Source organism: Rhea americana, unplaced genomic scaffold (assembly GCF_003343005.1).
Source record: "Rhea americana isolate MKP2758 unplaced genomic scaffold, rheAme1 scaffold_201, whole genome shotgun sequence".
In the NCBI taxonomy this organism is placed as follows: domain Eukaryota; kingdom Metazoa; phylum Chordata; class Aves; order Rheiformes; family Rheidae; genus Rhea; species Rhea americana.
Genome location: NW_028186162.1, coordinates 902,707 through 915,410, shown reverse-complemented (window position 1 = coordinate 915,410; position 12,704 = coordinate 902,707). Strand labels below are relative to the sequence as shown.

Here is a 12,704-nt window from a genome sequence, read left to right as displayed (position 1 = left end):
GCACGAAGCTCGCTGGGGGCGGAAGACATCGGTGTATTTCTTGGGCCCGAGCGCTCCGGGGCTCTGGCGGCTGCCGGCACCGGCGTCCGCCCCTGCCGGGGCTCCGGCCCCGCCGCCGCGCTAACGTTGCTCCCGGCTTTCCAGGCCTTCCTGTGCACTCCCTCCTCTGCAATCCCTAAATAGCATTTCCYGGTGGGGGACAGGTGTCACTGCCTGGATACATCGTTATTAATTACACGCATCCAGTAAACGCAAAGTAGGACAAACACGACCGTACCCTTTCCCAGCCTCAGAGCAGGAAGCCCACGGGAGACACTGGAAGTTTCTGTACGGCAGTCGATGCAACACTGCTGAGTACGAGGTTTGCAGCCAAAGCAGCGGAAAGGAGGATTTCACTTTGAGCCAGCAAACTCTATCACCAGGCCTTTTCCTTCCCATCCCATCCCATCCCATCCGAGCAGCATCCCAGGCCCCACCGCTGCAGGAGAGAAACCCACCGCAGCCCGTGGGCTGAGGCATCCGCAGAGGGGATCCTGCGCCAAAGGCGCCGCCAGGGCCAGCGGTGCCTCGGGGGAGCTGCCGGAGGCCAGCCGGCCCCCAGGCAGGCCCCCGCGCTGGAGCGCTGCTGCGCCCCGCCGTCCAGCTCGCGCTGCCTCCGGGGGCAGGGCCGCAGGAGCGGGGACGAGCCGTGCCCGCTCCCCGGCTGGGGCAGGGGGACATTTTGTTCAGCAGAGGAGGGCTGTGTTGGCAGCTTGCCCACAGCCAGAGCATTTGCACCTCACTTGGAGAAAATGGAAGAAAAGCCCGAGGGAACAAGGGGCTGAGCTCTGAGCGGGACGCCATCTCCATCTTTGAGACGCCCCTAGGGCTGCATCTACATGTGGAGCTGCTGCTAAACCGTTCTGCCCTCGACATTAGCCTCCAGCGGGTGCTGGTGCTCCTTGCACGCAGCAGGAATGCACAGCAGCCCTCCCAGGTCATGGCTGAAGCTGCTGCCTCTTCCACTTGGGAGCAGGGCAAGGAACAGCTGGGAGTGGGATCGCACCCAGCAAATAAAATAGTCGCAGTAACAAACTGCGCTGGCCTCGGTGACTTCCGTTTAACACCCTCTCTCCAAACACAGGCTTTCGTTTCCAACAGGAATTGTAACACAAATATTTATTTCTCCAACCCAGCTCATGCTTTTAAAAGGGAAACTATGCAGCATCATCTGGAGCGGGTGGAAAGCTGCAGTTGCTTCCTTCTTGCTCTCCACCATCGATCAGAGCAAGGAGCTGAAGGAAGCCCCTTTTCAGCGGTATTTCATCTCCTGCCCACTCCCTTCCCTTTGCTAGGGGACCTTGAAAGATTGCTGAAGGACAGCACAGAGGCTGTAACCCGAGCTGCAGCTTTTGCTACCCTAAGGGATGCACAGACCTTACATCCAAATGCCCAGCTCAGGGTTTAGTTAGCATTCAACCTGACGAAAGGAAAACCGTGCCGATTTCGGGCTGGATGCGGTATCTGGGCTCGCGTTCTCATTGCCATCCTCCAGCAAACCTGCTCCAGAGACAGTCCGGGTGTCTGTCCTCTTCCCCCAGACCAACAGCTTCACCTGCTAAACACAGCCAGCAGCTTGAAGACGCCTGCAGCACATCCAGGCCGTGTCTGAATAGCGAGAGTTCAGTCACAGACCCGGGGTGTCACCTCCTCGCCCGCTCTCGCAGGGAGGGGGGGCAGCAGGCCAACCGTCTCTCCCACAGCGAGCTTCCAGTGCAATCATGACAGTTCCTGCTGCCCACTGGTATAATCAATAGCGGCTGCACAGTCAGATGATCGCCGGCAGCCCACGCGCTTGGCATAGAAACAAGCGTTTTCTGGGAAAAATGGGGGTGTGAGGGCAGAATATAAGTGCCCCTGCTATCTGCACACAGATTCCTGCTCTCAGTATCGCCTCCCGGTTACGGGCCTTCTTTTCAGAGCCAAACGGAGGCATTTTCATAGGCAGCCAGGAGGAGACTCTGCCGCGCCATTTATAGCCTGATAGCTCGTCTCCCCCCAACACCTCTGCAGTGGTCCTGCTCAGCAAGAAGGGACTGGCATTTTAATCTCCCTCTGGAAAACAACTTGGGAAAGCTGAATATAGGGGTTTCATCCTTGATTAAACTGACATGGGGAAACGCAGCAGCCAGACTGCTTGCAGAGTGAGCCTGGCCTTGGAAAAGAGACCATGCAACAGGTAAGGACTGAAGCACCTTGAGGCACTGATGAGAGTCAAACCTGAACAAATATTTCCTCTGCTTCAGTTAGCGCTGTAAACACTTTTTCAATCCACATTTGTGAGCTAGTGCAGGGATCAAGCCTTAGGCAGCAGGAAGATGCTCAAGAACTTACATTTCTGAGAAACCTTTTATTTGGCACCATTGATGCTAACGTCAAGAACCGAGTTATTCCTTTCTTCCCCTGCTGAGAAGGGCCTAGAGAACAGAGCTCTGTGTTGGTTCTGCACAAAGCTATACTTGGAGGCAGGGGCCAGTTCCGATGCAAGGAAATTCAGTTTCTCAGTAACACGTGGGTGTGGAAAGCAGAGCCTTCAGATTACAGAAGTCTGTTGCAAAGCAGTCATTAAAAAAATAAGTCTGCTACTAGAAGCAGACTGACCACAAAACTCTCATTGAAAAGGCTTCAGTGTAAACAGCTGGATCAAAGGCTGGAATGCCCCAAACTTCCTGGCCTGAGGAGGAGTGTCTGTATTTGGTGCTCAGGTTATAAGCAGGATCTGCATCTACAAGCTCTGAGCACTGTTCCGGGGCTGGAGTTTTGCCAAAGACTAACAGAAACAGGGCCAGGAGCTAAACCAAGAGCCCTGCAGTTTGGACAGGTTATTCTCCCCCCAACAGACAACAGACAACTGCCTCAGCAAAGAACCAGACAATCCTGTTGAAGCCCCCCACCGAAGTGAGCACCTTAGCAAAAACAAAACAAACAATCAAACAAAAAATCCTCAGGGGTAAAACATTCCACTTTCAGGCCCTTTAAACAAAGCCATCCAATAATTACCCTTGCCCTCCCCCCTTCTCAGGGGGCACAAGTGACAGTGAGACTTGGGGAAGCCAGGTAACCCCTCGCTTTCTCCTTACCCAGCCAGTCTGTTACAGTAACCTAATTCTCCATCTGGCTCACTGCTTCATCCTGGCCCTCAGGAGAGTTTGCTGGCTGAGGGGTAGACAAGTGTTCCAACTCATAACATCCATTCTCAGCGGCCTCCTTGTTACTCAGGTGACTCTTTCCCACTGCCAACTTTTTATTCTTCTTGTGTTCCATGATCTGCTGGAGCTGATGCCCAGCATAGTCTGGTTTGGCAGTGAGCGAAGTCACAGGCACAGTGAGCCCGAGGATGTCGGGAACCATGTACGGCCGGAGCCAGCCCACCAGCGGGGTACTGCCGGGTGTGTAGTGGGTTTGCTTGTGGTAGAAGAGAAGTCCGTCAACCTGCGAAAAGGAGAGAGAGCAAATAAAAGGCTAGAGCTGGAGTCTCTTGCAAGTGAATGAGAAAAGACCAGATGACAGCACCACTCCTCATTTACAGGCCAAATCTACCAGCTGGATCATTTTTCTCAAGCAGTGCAATAAATAGAGGGAAGGAAAGTGGAAACCTYCACAGTTCCTGTCTTGAAAGATCGGTGCAAATTCGGTACAAGTCCGATGACCGCTTTAAAGCATAAAGCGACCCAGCATCGAAGGCAACCCTTTTTTGACTGATGACAGTACAGACCAGCGTTTTTTGTCTGGTTGCTATGATCCCATGCTTCAGAAAAGCCATCAGGTTTCTGAATAAGGCAGCACACGAAAAGGCCATTTTAGTAGATTATTTTAAATAGTACATTTGGAAAGTAATTAGCCAGAGTGTGTGACGCCAAGCAGCCCCGATTCGTAACACTGCTACAGCTCTTTCAGCTTGCTTATGCAAAATAAATTCTTAATGTTTCCCAAGAGAGAACTTCTCCAGCAATCAATGACAGTTAAGGGCACTCAGGCCGTTGAAGGTTTAGGCCCTAACTCTTGCGCTGCTATTTCCACACTCTGCAATACTGCAGCTGGCTGACGTTTTCCCCGTTTCCCCTCTCCACTAAAGGATTTTCAACTCTCTCTTCCTGTGCTTCCCATGGGTGTACTCTGCTGAGGTTAGATCCTGCAGTGAGACTGACTAACATGCAAGGTGGTGTTCCTTCTAGCTCAGCCTCACTGGCTCTTAAAGGCCGTTTGCCTGTAAGAGTGACTGAGTGGGCAGAACAGATGAGAAAAAGAGCTCACTGTGGGCTCCGGCAGACTTCACCGCAGTGGTCCGAGTTGCTCCCAGGCCCAGCTGTCTGCCCTAGGCCCCTCCTGGAGCCCACAGTCCCCAGAATACACATGGCAGAATGGTACCTATATAGGCAGTGAGCTGAGGCCTGAATGAATCAGCCTGAACTGCAGATCAAGGGGATTTCTGCTACAGTTCTGGACTGTGAACCCRGCTGAGCAATGAGAAGGCACATGTCCACTTCTGCTTCGGGGATGCTGAACTTGGGTGGAGCGGATAGGGCTTCTTATACTATCACAGTCCAAAACTTTTGGTCATTGTTAAGTTCTTGCAAAATAACCCTAGAAAAGGGGGATTCCTGTCCTAGGAAAACATGAAACCAGAACAGTAAACATCATGACCTTGTGCAACGTGTAAGCTTCTGCACATCTAAAGTACAAAGCTTCCCCCTTGCCTCCCTGGGCGAGGATAAAAGCCAGATTCTGCTTCGCCCCATTCCCAAACCATCACCCTCTCCAGGGCTCACACATCCAACACATTCCAGCTGATACACGACACTCTGAGCAAGAGGGATTCCCCAGTGCCCACAGGAGTCTTTGAGTAACATCAGAGCCTGGAAAGGCTTCTGCCTTCTAGACTCTCCAAATATCTTCTGCAAGCTGGAGAAGTCAAAGGAGTTCAGTCTGGTGAAGAGACAGGTCACGTCCTTCCTTCCCATGATTTCCCTTAAGTTACTGCAGCTCCCATATTCCTTCCAGTTTATTTAATTTGCTTGCTATGTCCCTACCCTGAGTCACCGTACTGGCGCTAGCCACATCACAATAAAAGCTGATACTGTCTCTATACAACTGAACCCATGTGAAAATCCTGCCGAGCCGGTTTCTCTTTTCATGGCTATGCTTTTCAGATTTTAGATGCTTAAAGACATGCCGATTCCTTGATAGTGGAGCTTCTCTGAAATGCTGGCTCCCTGAACCTTCACGAACACCTGAATGTTGTTTTAATCAGATTTGTGAGGAGGTCAGTAGCTCCTAAGATTCACTTCCAAAACACTTAAAACTCAGTGCAAGTTGACTGACCCAAAGTCCACTTAATTCAGTGGAAAAACCTGCTACTAAATATAGCGGACTAGGGATCAGGTCCTAACTCTAAGGTTACAGATTAACTCTAGAGATCCAAATTTGACAATACTGACCAGATCTGTGGCCATCACACACACACAAGATCTTTTTAATAGGCTAAATAGCAGTGGGTCACCCCATGCCAAACAAGCAGAGAAAAACCTCCCCTTGTTTCACAAATGTACTCAGCATGATTCATCACAAGTTGTTGGGCACCGGCAAAAAGAGATCTCTGTTATGCTGTATTATCTATAGCAAGGCTATATTTTGCCTCCTGCAATGCTTCCTTCTTTTTGTCCCGGTGCTGGAAGCTATTTATGAGGATTTCTTGGGCTCCCTCTTGTGGCACATTATTATAAGACCCACGGTTCACTCTAGTTCCTGGAAACACAGCACTATGTCTCTGTGAGGTTACTGGCTGTCCTTGAGCCATCAACTGCACAAAAACCAAGGTATGATCCCATCAAGCGAAATGTGATGAACTGACCAGAGAACAGCCTGGGGGCAAATCACAGCCACATTACAAGGCAGAGTTTGCTCGACTCCATCTTCCTCCTCAGGCATTTTGCAACTGTCTCCCTTAGCAAGCTGAAACAATTCTGCTCTGACCATGGTGGGATAATACTCCTCAGGCTTTTCTCATGGAAGCAGAGGCCTCAGAAAGGAGCAAAGCTTTCTTCAGGAAAGCCAGGAACAACTGTTTCTGCAGATACAGTCGGAGCATTTGTCACTAAGTCAGATGAAAATCCTGGGATGCCTTCTCAACAACTCTGCATGCTCCATTCTGTGGTCAGAGCACGATCTGGCAACATCATCAAGGGGCTGAGACTTCCTAACTTAGACTCCTCCTAGACTTCTAACTTAGACTCTCTCTGCTTTGTTAAACAGAAGGCAAAGTCAGCCGTTACAGACAAAATAGCATCGCTTAGGTATAAACCTGCACTTACGTTAATTGCTAACCTGGGCTGTCAGAGCACAAGAGACACCTTTAAATCAAAGTGGCTTTTGGCTTAGCAAGACAAGCAACCCCTGTAAAGGCTATTCTTGATTTAGGGCTGAAACTGGGCACTCGGCAGGAAGTGCTGCAGCAATTGGAAAAGCTTCTGGCTCCCAGATGTTTTATTCAGATCTGTGAGGAGGTCAGTCACTGCCACTCTGCTGGAACGTCACTGCTTCCTCCATCCTCTTCCACTTCAGTGCCAAGTCACCCAGGGTAGCCACCAAAAGCAGCTCAAGCTGTTTTCATTAAATCCTATGACKCACTGCTTACAACCACACACAGCTGAAATGGGTGACACATCTAGTTGTCTGTCCAGCCCATCTTCTACAGGACAGCAGGCATTGTTGAACTGTACATGCTCCTAAAGCTGATGTAGGGAATGAACATGTCTCATTCAGTCTGCTCTTGCTGCAGGAATGATCCTCTCTGATAAAGAGCCAGAAACAGCACGAGTCAAAGGCAGAAAGTTGCTCGTTCTGCACTGAAGCAAAAGGTTTGCACTAGCATCTGTGACACATCCAGTGGCAGCACCTGGACAGACCTGTTTGAATCCATTTCTGCTATGGCTGCTTGTCCCCWGATCCAGTATGTTCCATGTGTCCACCACTAAAACCTGAACCCCTCAGAAACTGGCATGAATTCAACACCATCCTCTTCCTTTCCTGCAAGAAGGAAGGCAACTACATACCTTGCACATAGATGGATGAAGCAACCAAACCAAATGCGCACAGTCTGTGACAGAGGTCAAAAAAGGCACCTGTTTGCCTGCGTTGCAGACCTCCCAAGAAACACCATCACATGATGGAACCTACTGGAGAAAACTTCATGCCTGTACCCATGCAAGTTCATCAGGGTAGCACCTGGTGCCAGCTCCAGCCCTACAAAGGGCAGCCTTCCATCACACTGCCACACAGTAAGCTATGCTGCTTCTGGAGGCAGCCTAGGTGTCTCTGCATTAAGACACCTTAATGCAGATGCTTCTAGACCTGATCCGTAAGGCAGAAGAAAAAGCTTCCCCTGGTGAACAGTCCTCCCTAAGCTCTCCTCTTTCAGGAGAGCAACAGTAAACAGCAATGAGCACAGTCCAAATACAGGGAACACTCATTTTGTTCTGTGCTTGCTTAAATACTTTTGCTGGACATGGCCTGTACCTGGTGACAGGGTAACAGATCAGCCACATGCATAACAGGCATCCATCCTTCACACACAGAAACAACACAACTCAGCTGGCTTCCTGCAGGCCTTGGGAGAGCACAACTCAAATGAACGGGACGTGCCTCCCTCCAAGCACTGGCAGGCACCCAGTGGGGCTGTCTCTAAGCCCGTTCCAGGCCCCCGGCTGCAGGTTCTCACCTCGAATGGGTAGTCCGTAGCTAGCACCTTACACAGGCTCTCTGAGGTGCAGGGGAAATTCTGCAGGGCCACAAATTTGAACTGAAAGAGTAAGAGAGCATTAGAAGAGACAATTCCACAACCAAAAACATGAAATTCACTGAATCAAGCACCAGTGTGGAGGTAGCCAAGAAGGAAGCGTTCCTCCAGAGATCTAGCACGAGGGAGACGGGATGGGCATTGGACGAAGTAACTAGGCAGTGATCTCRAACAGGAAGCAAGCACATGCTGAAACTGCTCACCTTCCTGGCACAGGCTATCAGGGTCCAAAAGCACRAGCAGGCTTAAAGGAAAATTAGACMAGCTCTTGAAAAGCAGGTCTCGGTGGCTATAACACTATGGTCTAGATATAAGCAATGTCTCATGAAGTCAGAAGAAAGAGCTATCCCCAAATCCTTACTCTTTCCACAGCATCCCACAGTAATCAGAAACCAGTTACTGGGACAGGCAAACTTCTGATGCGATTCAACACAACTCCTAAGCAAACCCTGGGTCTGGAGACAAAATGACAGGACCTAGCTGTTCAGCTGTGCCAATTATATCCCAGTAAAGTTACAAGAAAAACTTCATGAACAACCCCCCCCCCCAAAAAAAAAGAAAGAAAAAGAAAAAGAAAACCAGCCTAAATATCAGAGAGGCCAGGTGTAGGAACAGCCTTTGGAAATCATCCCCACCATCTCTCCAGTAATGCTGGATAAAGCACACATACTGCTCCACAGAGCAATTTTAGAAATCTCATCTCAGTAACAGAAGATGACCTTTAAAAGAAGGCCCAGAGATTGCCAACACTCGGACAGAGGGTGAGAGCTAATGTGCTAGAATGTCCTATTTCAAGTATTCTGCATTTAAGTCACCCTAGTTACAAATGACCCCCTTCTCTGGTAATTTTGGCATTTTAAAAGAGAYGCAGACAACAGGAATTCAGCTCACAGCTCCCACATAATTCTGATACCCGTTTCCCAAGCATCTGGGGCTGCAGGAAGGATTTTTCAAGGGAGCTGACCCTGAGACACTCCTTTAACCAAAATAGAAAGTGATGACCTCTGGGCAGGATGCAAAGCAGACATATGTCTGCTCTCGGTTGCTGGCTCAGCCAAGCAAACCTTTCCACCCAGGAAACGAAAGCTGAAACGACTCCCCCTTCATTAGGTACTCATATTCTGGACATTCCTCTTGGAGTCAAAACAGGATGTTCTCCAACTACCGATAGCTTCGCTGCCGGCACCGGAGCATGCATTCTCTTAACRACCCATATGTTTAACCTGCAGGAGTTGCTCCGCTTAGCTGTGTCTGAGCACACAGCACGGCCACCCAGAGATCAGGTCCTGCTTTGCAAACTGCGCTCCGTAAGCCAGCCTGCCAAATCCCTCTCTTGATACCTGCCCTCCAAAATCACTTTCCACATTGCTGTGGGTGCCAGGTCTGACTCCCACTCTTAAGTCTTCACAGGAAGACTTATCATTGCTCAGTAGGGATTCCAGGTGGCAATCTGATAACCAGCTYTATAAATTCAATGACTAGTTTAAGCAGGAAGGAAGGCTAAGGCTTTATGATCCTTCAGCCCTTTGGGAGCCCATGAGACTATCAAATGATAATTTCCATTGTAGTCAGGCTGCCTACCAACACGGTCCCAGCAGAAACCACACTGGTTTTCCATTCCTTTTCAAGAGGAAGCTAAAGATGGCATGGAAATTAACTGATACCCTGCAGTCTGATCTCCCTCAGCACTTTGGCTGGAAAAAAACCAAGAACTCTTCCACATCTCATTTACAATATTCAATGCTTCTGTTTACATCCTGAACATGGTATCCCATTTCATCAAAAGCATGCTTCTAGACCTGATCTCTAAGACAGGAAAAAAGCTTCCCCTTGTGAACAAATATGCTGAAGCCAGCTGAACAGGAGAGCTTACCCCACTAGGCTTCTTTTGCTCTCAGGACAAAAGAACTTACTGGATTAATCCTGCTTTTCTCTCCTAGCCCTTCCTCCTCTTGGATCTTTGAAAGGAGCCAGAAGAATCTGAAGTCAGTCTGGGGAAGGAGACAGATTTAGTGAGAATCCACGACACATCACCAGTCCACACCTGGGCTACTGTAGCGCTTTCAGAATTTTTGAGTGCCTAGCACGGGGAATCTTGTTTCTCCATTGCTCTACACTTGCCCAGGAGATTTAGGAACTCAGCTCTACTCTGTAGAGCCAATCACCACCCCAAACTCTGCTACCTTCCCTCGTATCCCCAAAAGATTTGCCCAGTTATTCCAGTAACCACTGGCACACAAGCTGTAAAGATGTTGGCATTTAGACTGAAGATCTATCCTACTGCACGATGGGCTGCATCCAACTTTGGTTGCACAGCAGCTCCCAGAACAGGTGACAGAAGAGAAGCCAGGGCACACGGAAGGGGTTCAGTACCTGGCAGTCATAAACAGGGTGTCCCCTCCAGCACATCACATCGAGGATATAGTACGTCTGCTTTGCCTCATTGTAGATGCAGTCCAGGATGCTGTAAACTGCACACACAGACACAGGGAGATCCAGACATACTCCAGATACTACCAAACCCAACAGGCAATTGCTAGATGAAATCTCTCCTGGATTAAACCCKAGCACGGATGGAAGCCTGGGACATGCAGAGAGACTCCCTTCGGCTGAACAGAAGTTATGACCACAGAAAGCTCAGCTTTAGGAGCTCAACAAGATCAAGAACTCCAATCAAAGGTACATTTCAGAATAAGCCACCTATCCAGTGATAATTCCTCCTCAGGGCAAGCAATGCAACTGCATGGGATATTAAGGCCATTCTCTTTCTTAGCAAGAAAAGCTACAGCCTTTAACACGAGAAACACCAGCATCAAGGGATCACTGGCAAGGTGCTGTACACAGCTCTGGTACTTAAGAGGAAGGAAGATGTTCAGGTTTAAGAGTGTCAGTCAGCCAGCCAGCTGATAAAAGTTGTTCTTGTGTATCATAAAGGTATCTAAGATTGTCCACGTCCAGTTATCCCCCCAGATTCACAAACAGGCCTGAAGCTAACAATGCTGGCACCAGAAAAGGGCTCAACTCTGCTGGGCCTGAGGGAGCTGAAAGAACAGCACTGAACCTGTCATGCAGGCAGATACACACGCATACAGAAGCGGGCTGCTCTCCTCCACCTATTCCAAATGCCCCTTTGGACCATTACCTTTCTCACTCAGTGAATTGTGCCGGTTCCCCCCCGGTAGCAGGGATGGGAACCTGTTGACACAGAATCCGCTCTTGGTATAAGCTGCTGTTGAGCCCTGCAAGGAAATGGGAAAGAGAAGAGTCAAGGCCAGTCTCCTCGCTCTCATGCCACAGYTCCACACCCAAGGCTCTGAAACAAGTCTCTGTCACAACCAGCTCCAAGCAGCCTGTCAGAGGAGAGCAGTACTGACTCTTAGATAAAGCTCTGTTACTATCACATCTCCCAGTGCCCAAATTCTTTCAGTTTAAGGAAAGTTTTGGCCCCACAGAGCTCCACTAGCACAAAGCAGGAAAGACYCCCAGGCCAGCCTTCGGTTTGTTGACACAATGATGTGACAGACACACTCAGATCCTTTACTGGGTGGTGAGACTTCACCACTGCTGTCGCTTACCTTGGATGCCACGACTAGTGCCCGTCTCCCTATGGGACACACCACTACAATCCACTCTTGCTCCAGATCCAAGGGGACATCTACCAGCCACTCAGACAGCATCAGCTAAGAAACACATAAAAAAAAAAAAATAATTAATAACAGCTTTCCTGAAGCTATGGAAAACTCAGATCAAGAATAAAGCAAAAGAGGTTTTGACTTGGTTTCTACAGGTATACTGGATGCTACAGAGGCAACTTGTGTTGTTCATCACCCTGCAATGCATAGCTCCTTCTAACCAGCCTGCTTAACAGATTCTGAAGTTCAGAGTCCAACACGGGACTCAGTCCTCATTTGTGCTTCCTGATAGCTTGGTCCCTGTTCCAGCCTCACTTGAGCACTTTTTAAAAATAATAAAAGAAAAAGAAAATTCAGTGGCAGACCTTAGGGATTCCTAAACATTATGAGTAAAGGGATCAGACTAGTCAGCTCCTTCAGATCCTTAGATTTCCTATGAGCACCTCAGAGGCCCTTCATCTTTTAGAACCAACATAACAAGRCTAAAAACAGCTATCAGTTGAGGTTTCCCTTCCTTCCACACTATCCCACAAGAGGGGAGAGATGGACTCTTCAACTAAGTATTGCACTGTGGGATGTAAATGTCTCTAGCTGAGCTGCAGTCTCTTAAAGGATCCAGCCAATCCATATCAGCCCACCCTCCATTTGAAGACAGCATGTCTCAGAGGCAAGAGATGAGGCACAGTTCTACAACAAGCACTCAGCTAGGATGCACTGCCCTCAGCCCCAACACAGCCACCGCCCAGACAGCCTCTCACAGGAATACATTTACTGCAGTGCCCCCAGCCTTATCCCTGCCATGTCCTTCCTCTGCCCAGCCCTACCATCCCACTCCCCACCCCCGCCACAGCGCTGCAGACAACTCCTCACCTGATTGGCATAGCGCTTGGGCAGCTTCCTAGGAACATCCACATCCATCTCCTCCTCATTTGCATCTCTCTCCTCCTCCTCTTCATCCTCGCTTTCAACCCCTGCCCAGTCATCCTCTGCCAGTCTCCTGGCGTGGTTCACATAGTCCAGCCGCCTCCTGCGGAGAAGGCAGCCCTGCTTTCCCTCTGCAGAAGGCAGGCGGTCACGTACCTGCCCCCCCGCGCTCAGTAACCAGGCACAGCTCGCTCGTTAGAGGGCAGCTACACCCGAGGCAGCGGGGACGGAGCCACGGCGCCGCCGCTAAATACCACAGAAGGAGGCACAGCGGCCGCAACCGCCCACACCCTCCGAGAGCCCCGAGGCGCGGG

The 12,704-nt window shown here is 49.8% G+C and overlaps 1 protein-coding gene across 1 annotated transcript in view; it reads right to left on the bottom strand.

Annotated features, from left to right (window-relative positions):
- The window catches only part of SNUPN (snurportin 1), a gene marked incomplete at its 5' end in the record, with an annotated part of 20,121 nt that extends 7,536 nt beyond the window's left edge, over positions 1-12,585 (bottom strand). The window contains 7 exons of the mRNA XM_085304014.1: positions 3,145-3,471; positions 7,757-7,837; positions 9,748-9,825; positions 10,208-10,305; positions 10,977-11,073; positions 11,410-11,514; positions 12,337-12,585. Coding sequence (XP_085160140.1) covers positions 3,145-3,471; positions 7,757-7,837; positions 9,748-9,825; positions 10,208-10,305; positions 10,977-11,073; positions 11,410-11,514; positions 12,337-12,585 — 1,035 coding nt within the window. The remainder of the gene's footprint in view (positions 1-3,144; positions 3,472-7,756; positions 7,838-9,747; positions 9,826-10,207; positions 10,306-10,976; positions 11,074-11,409; positions 11,515-12,336) is intronic.
- Positions 12,586-12,704: the final 119 nt, after the last annotated feature.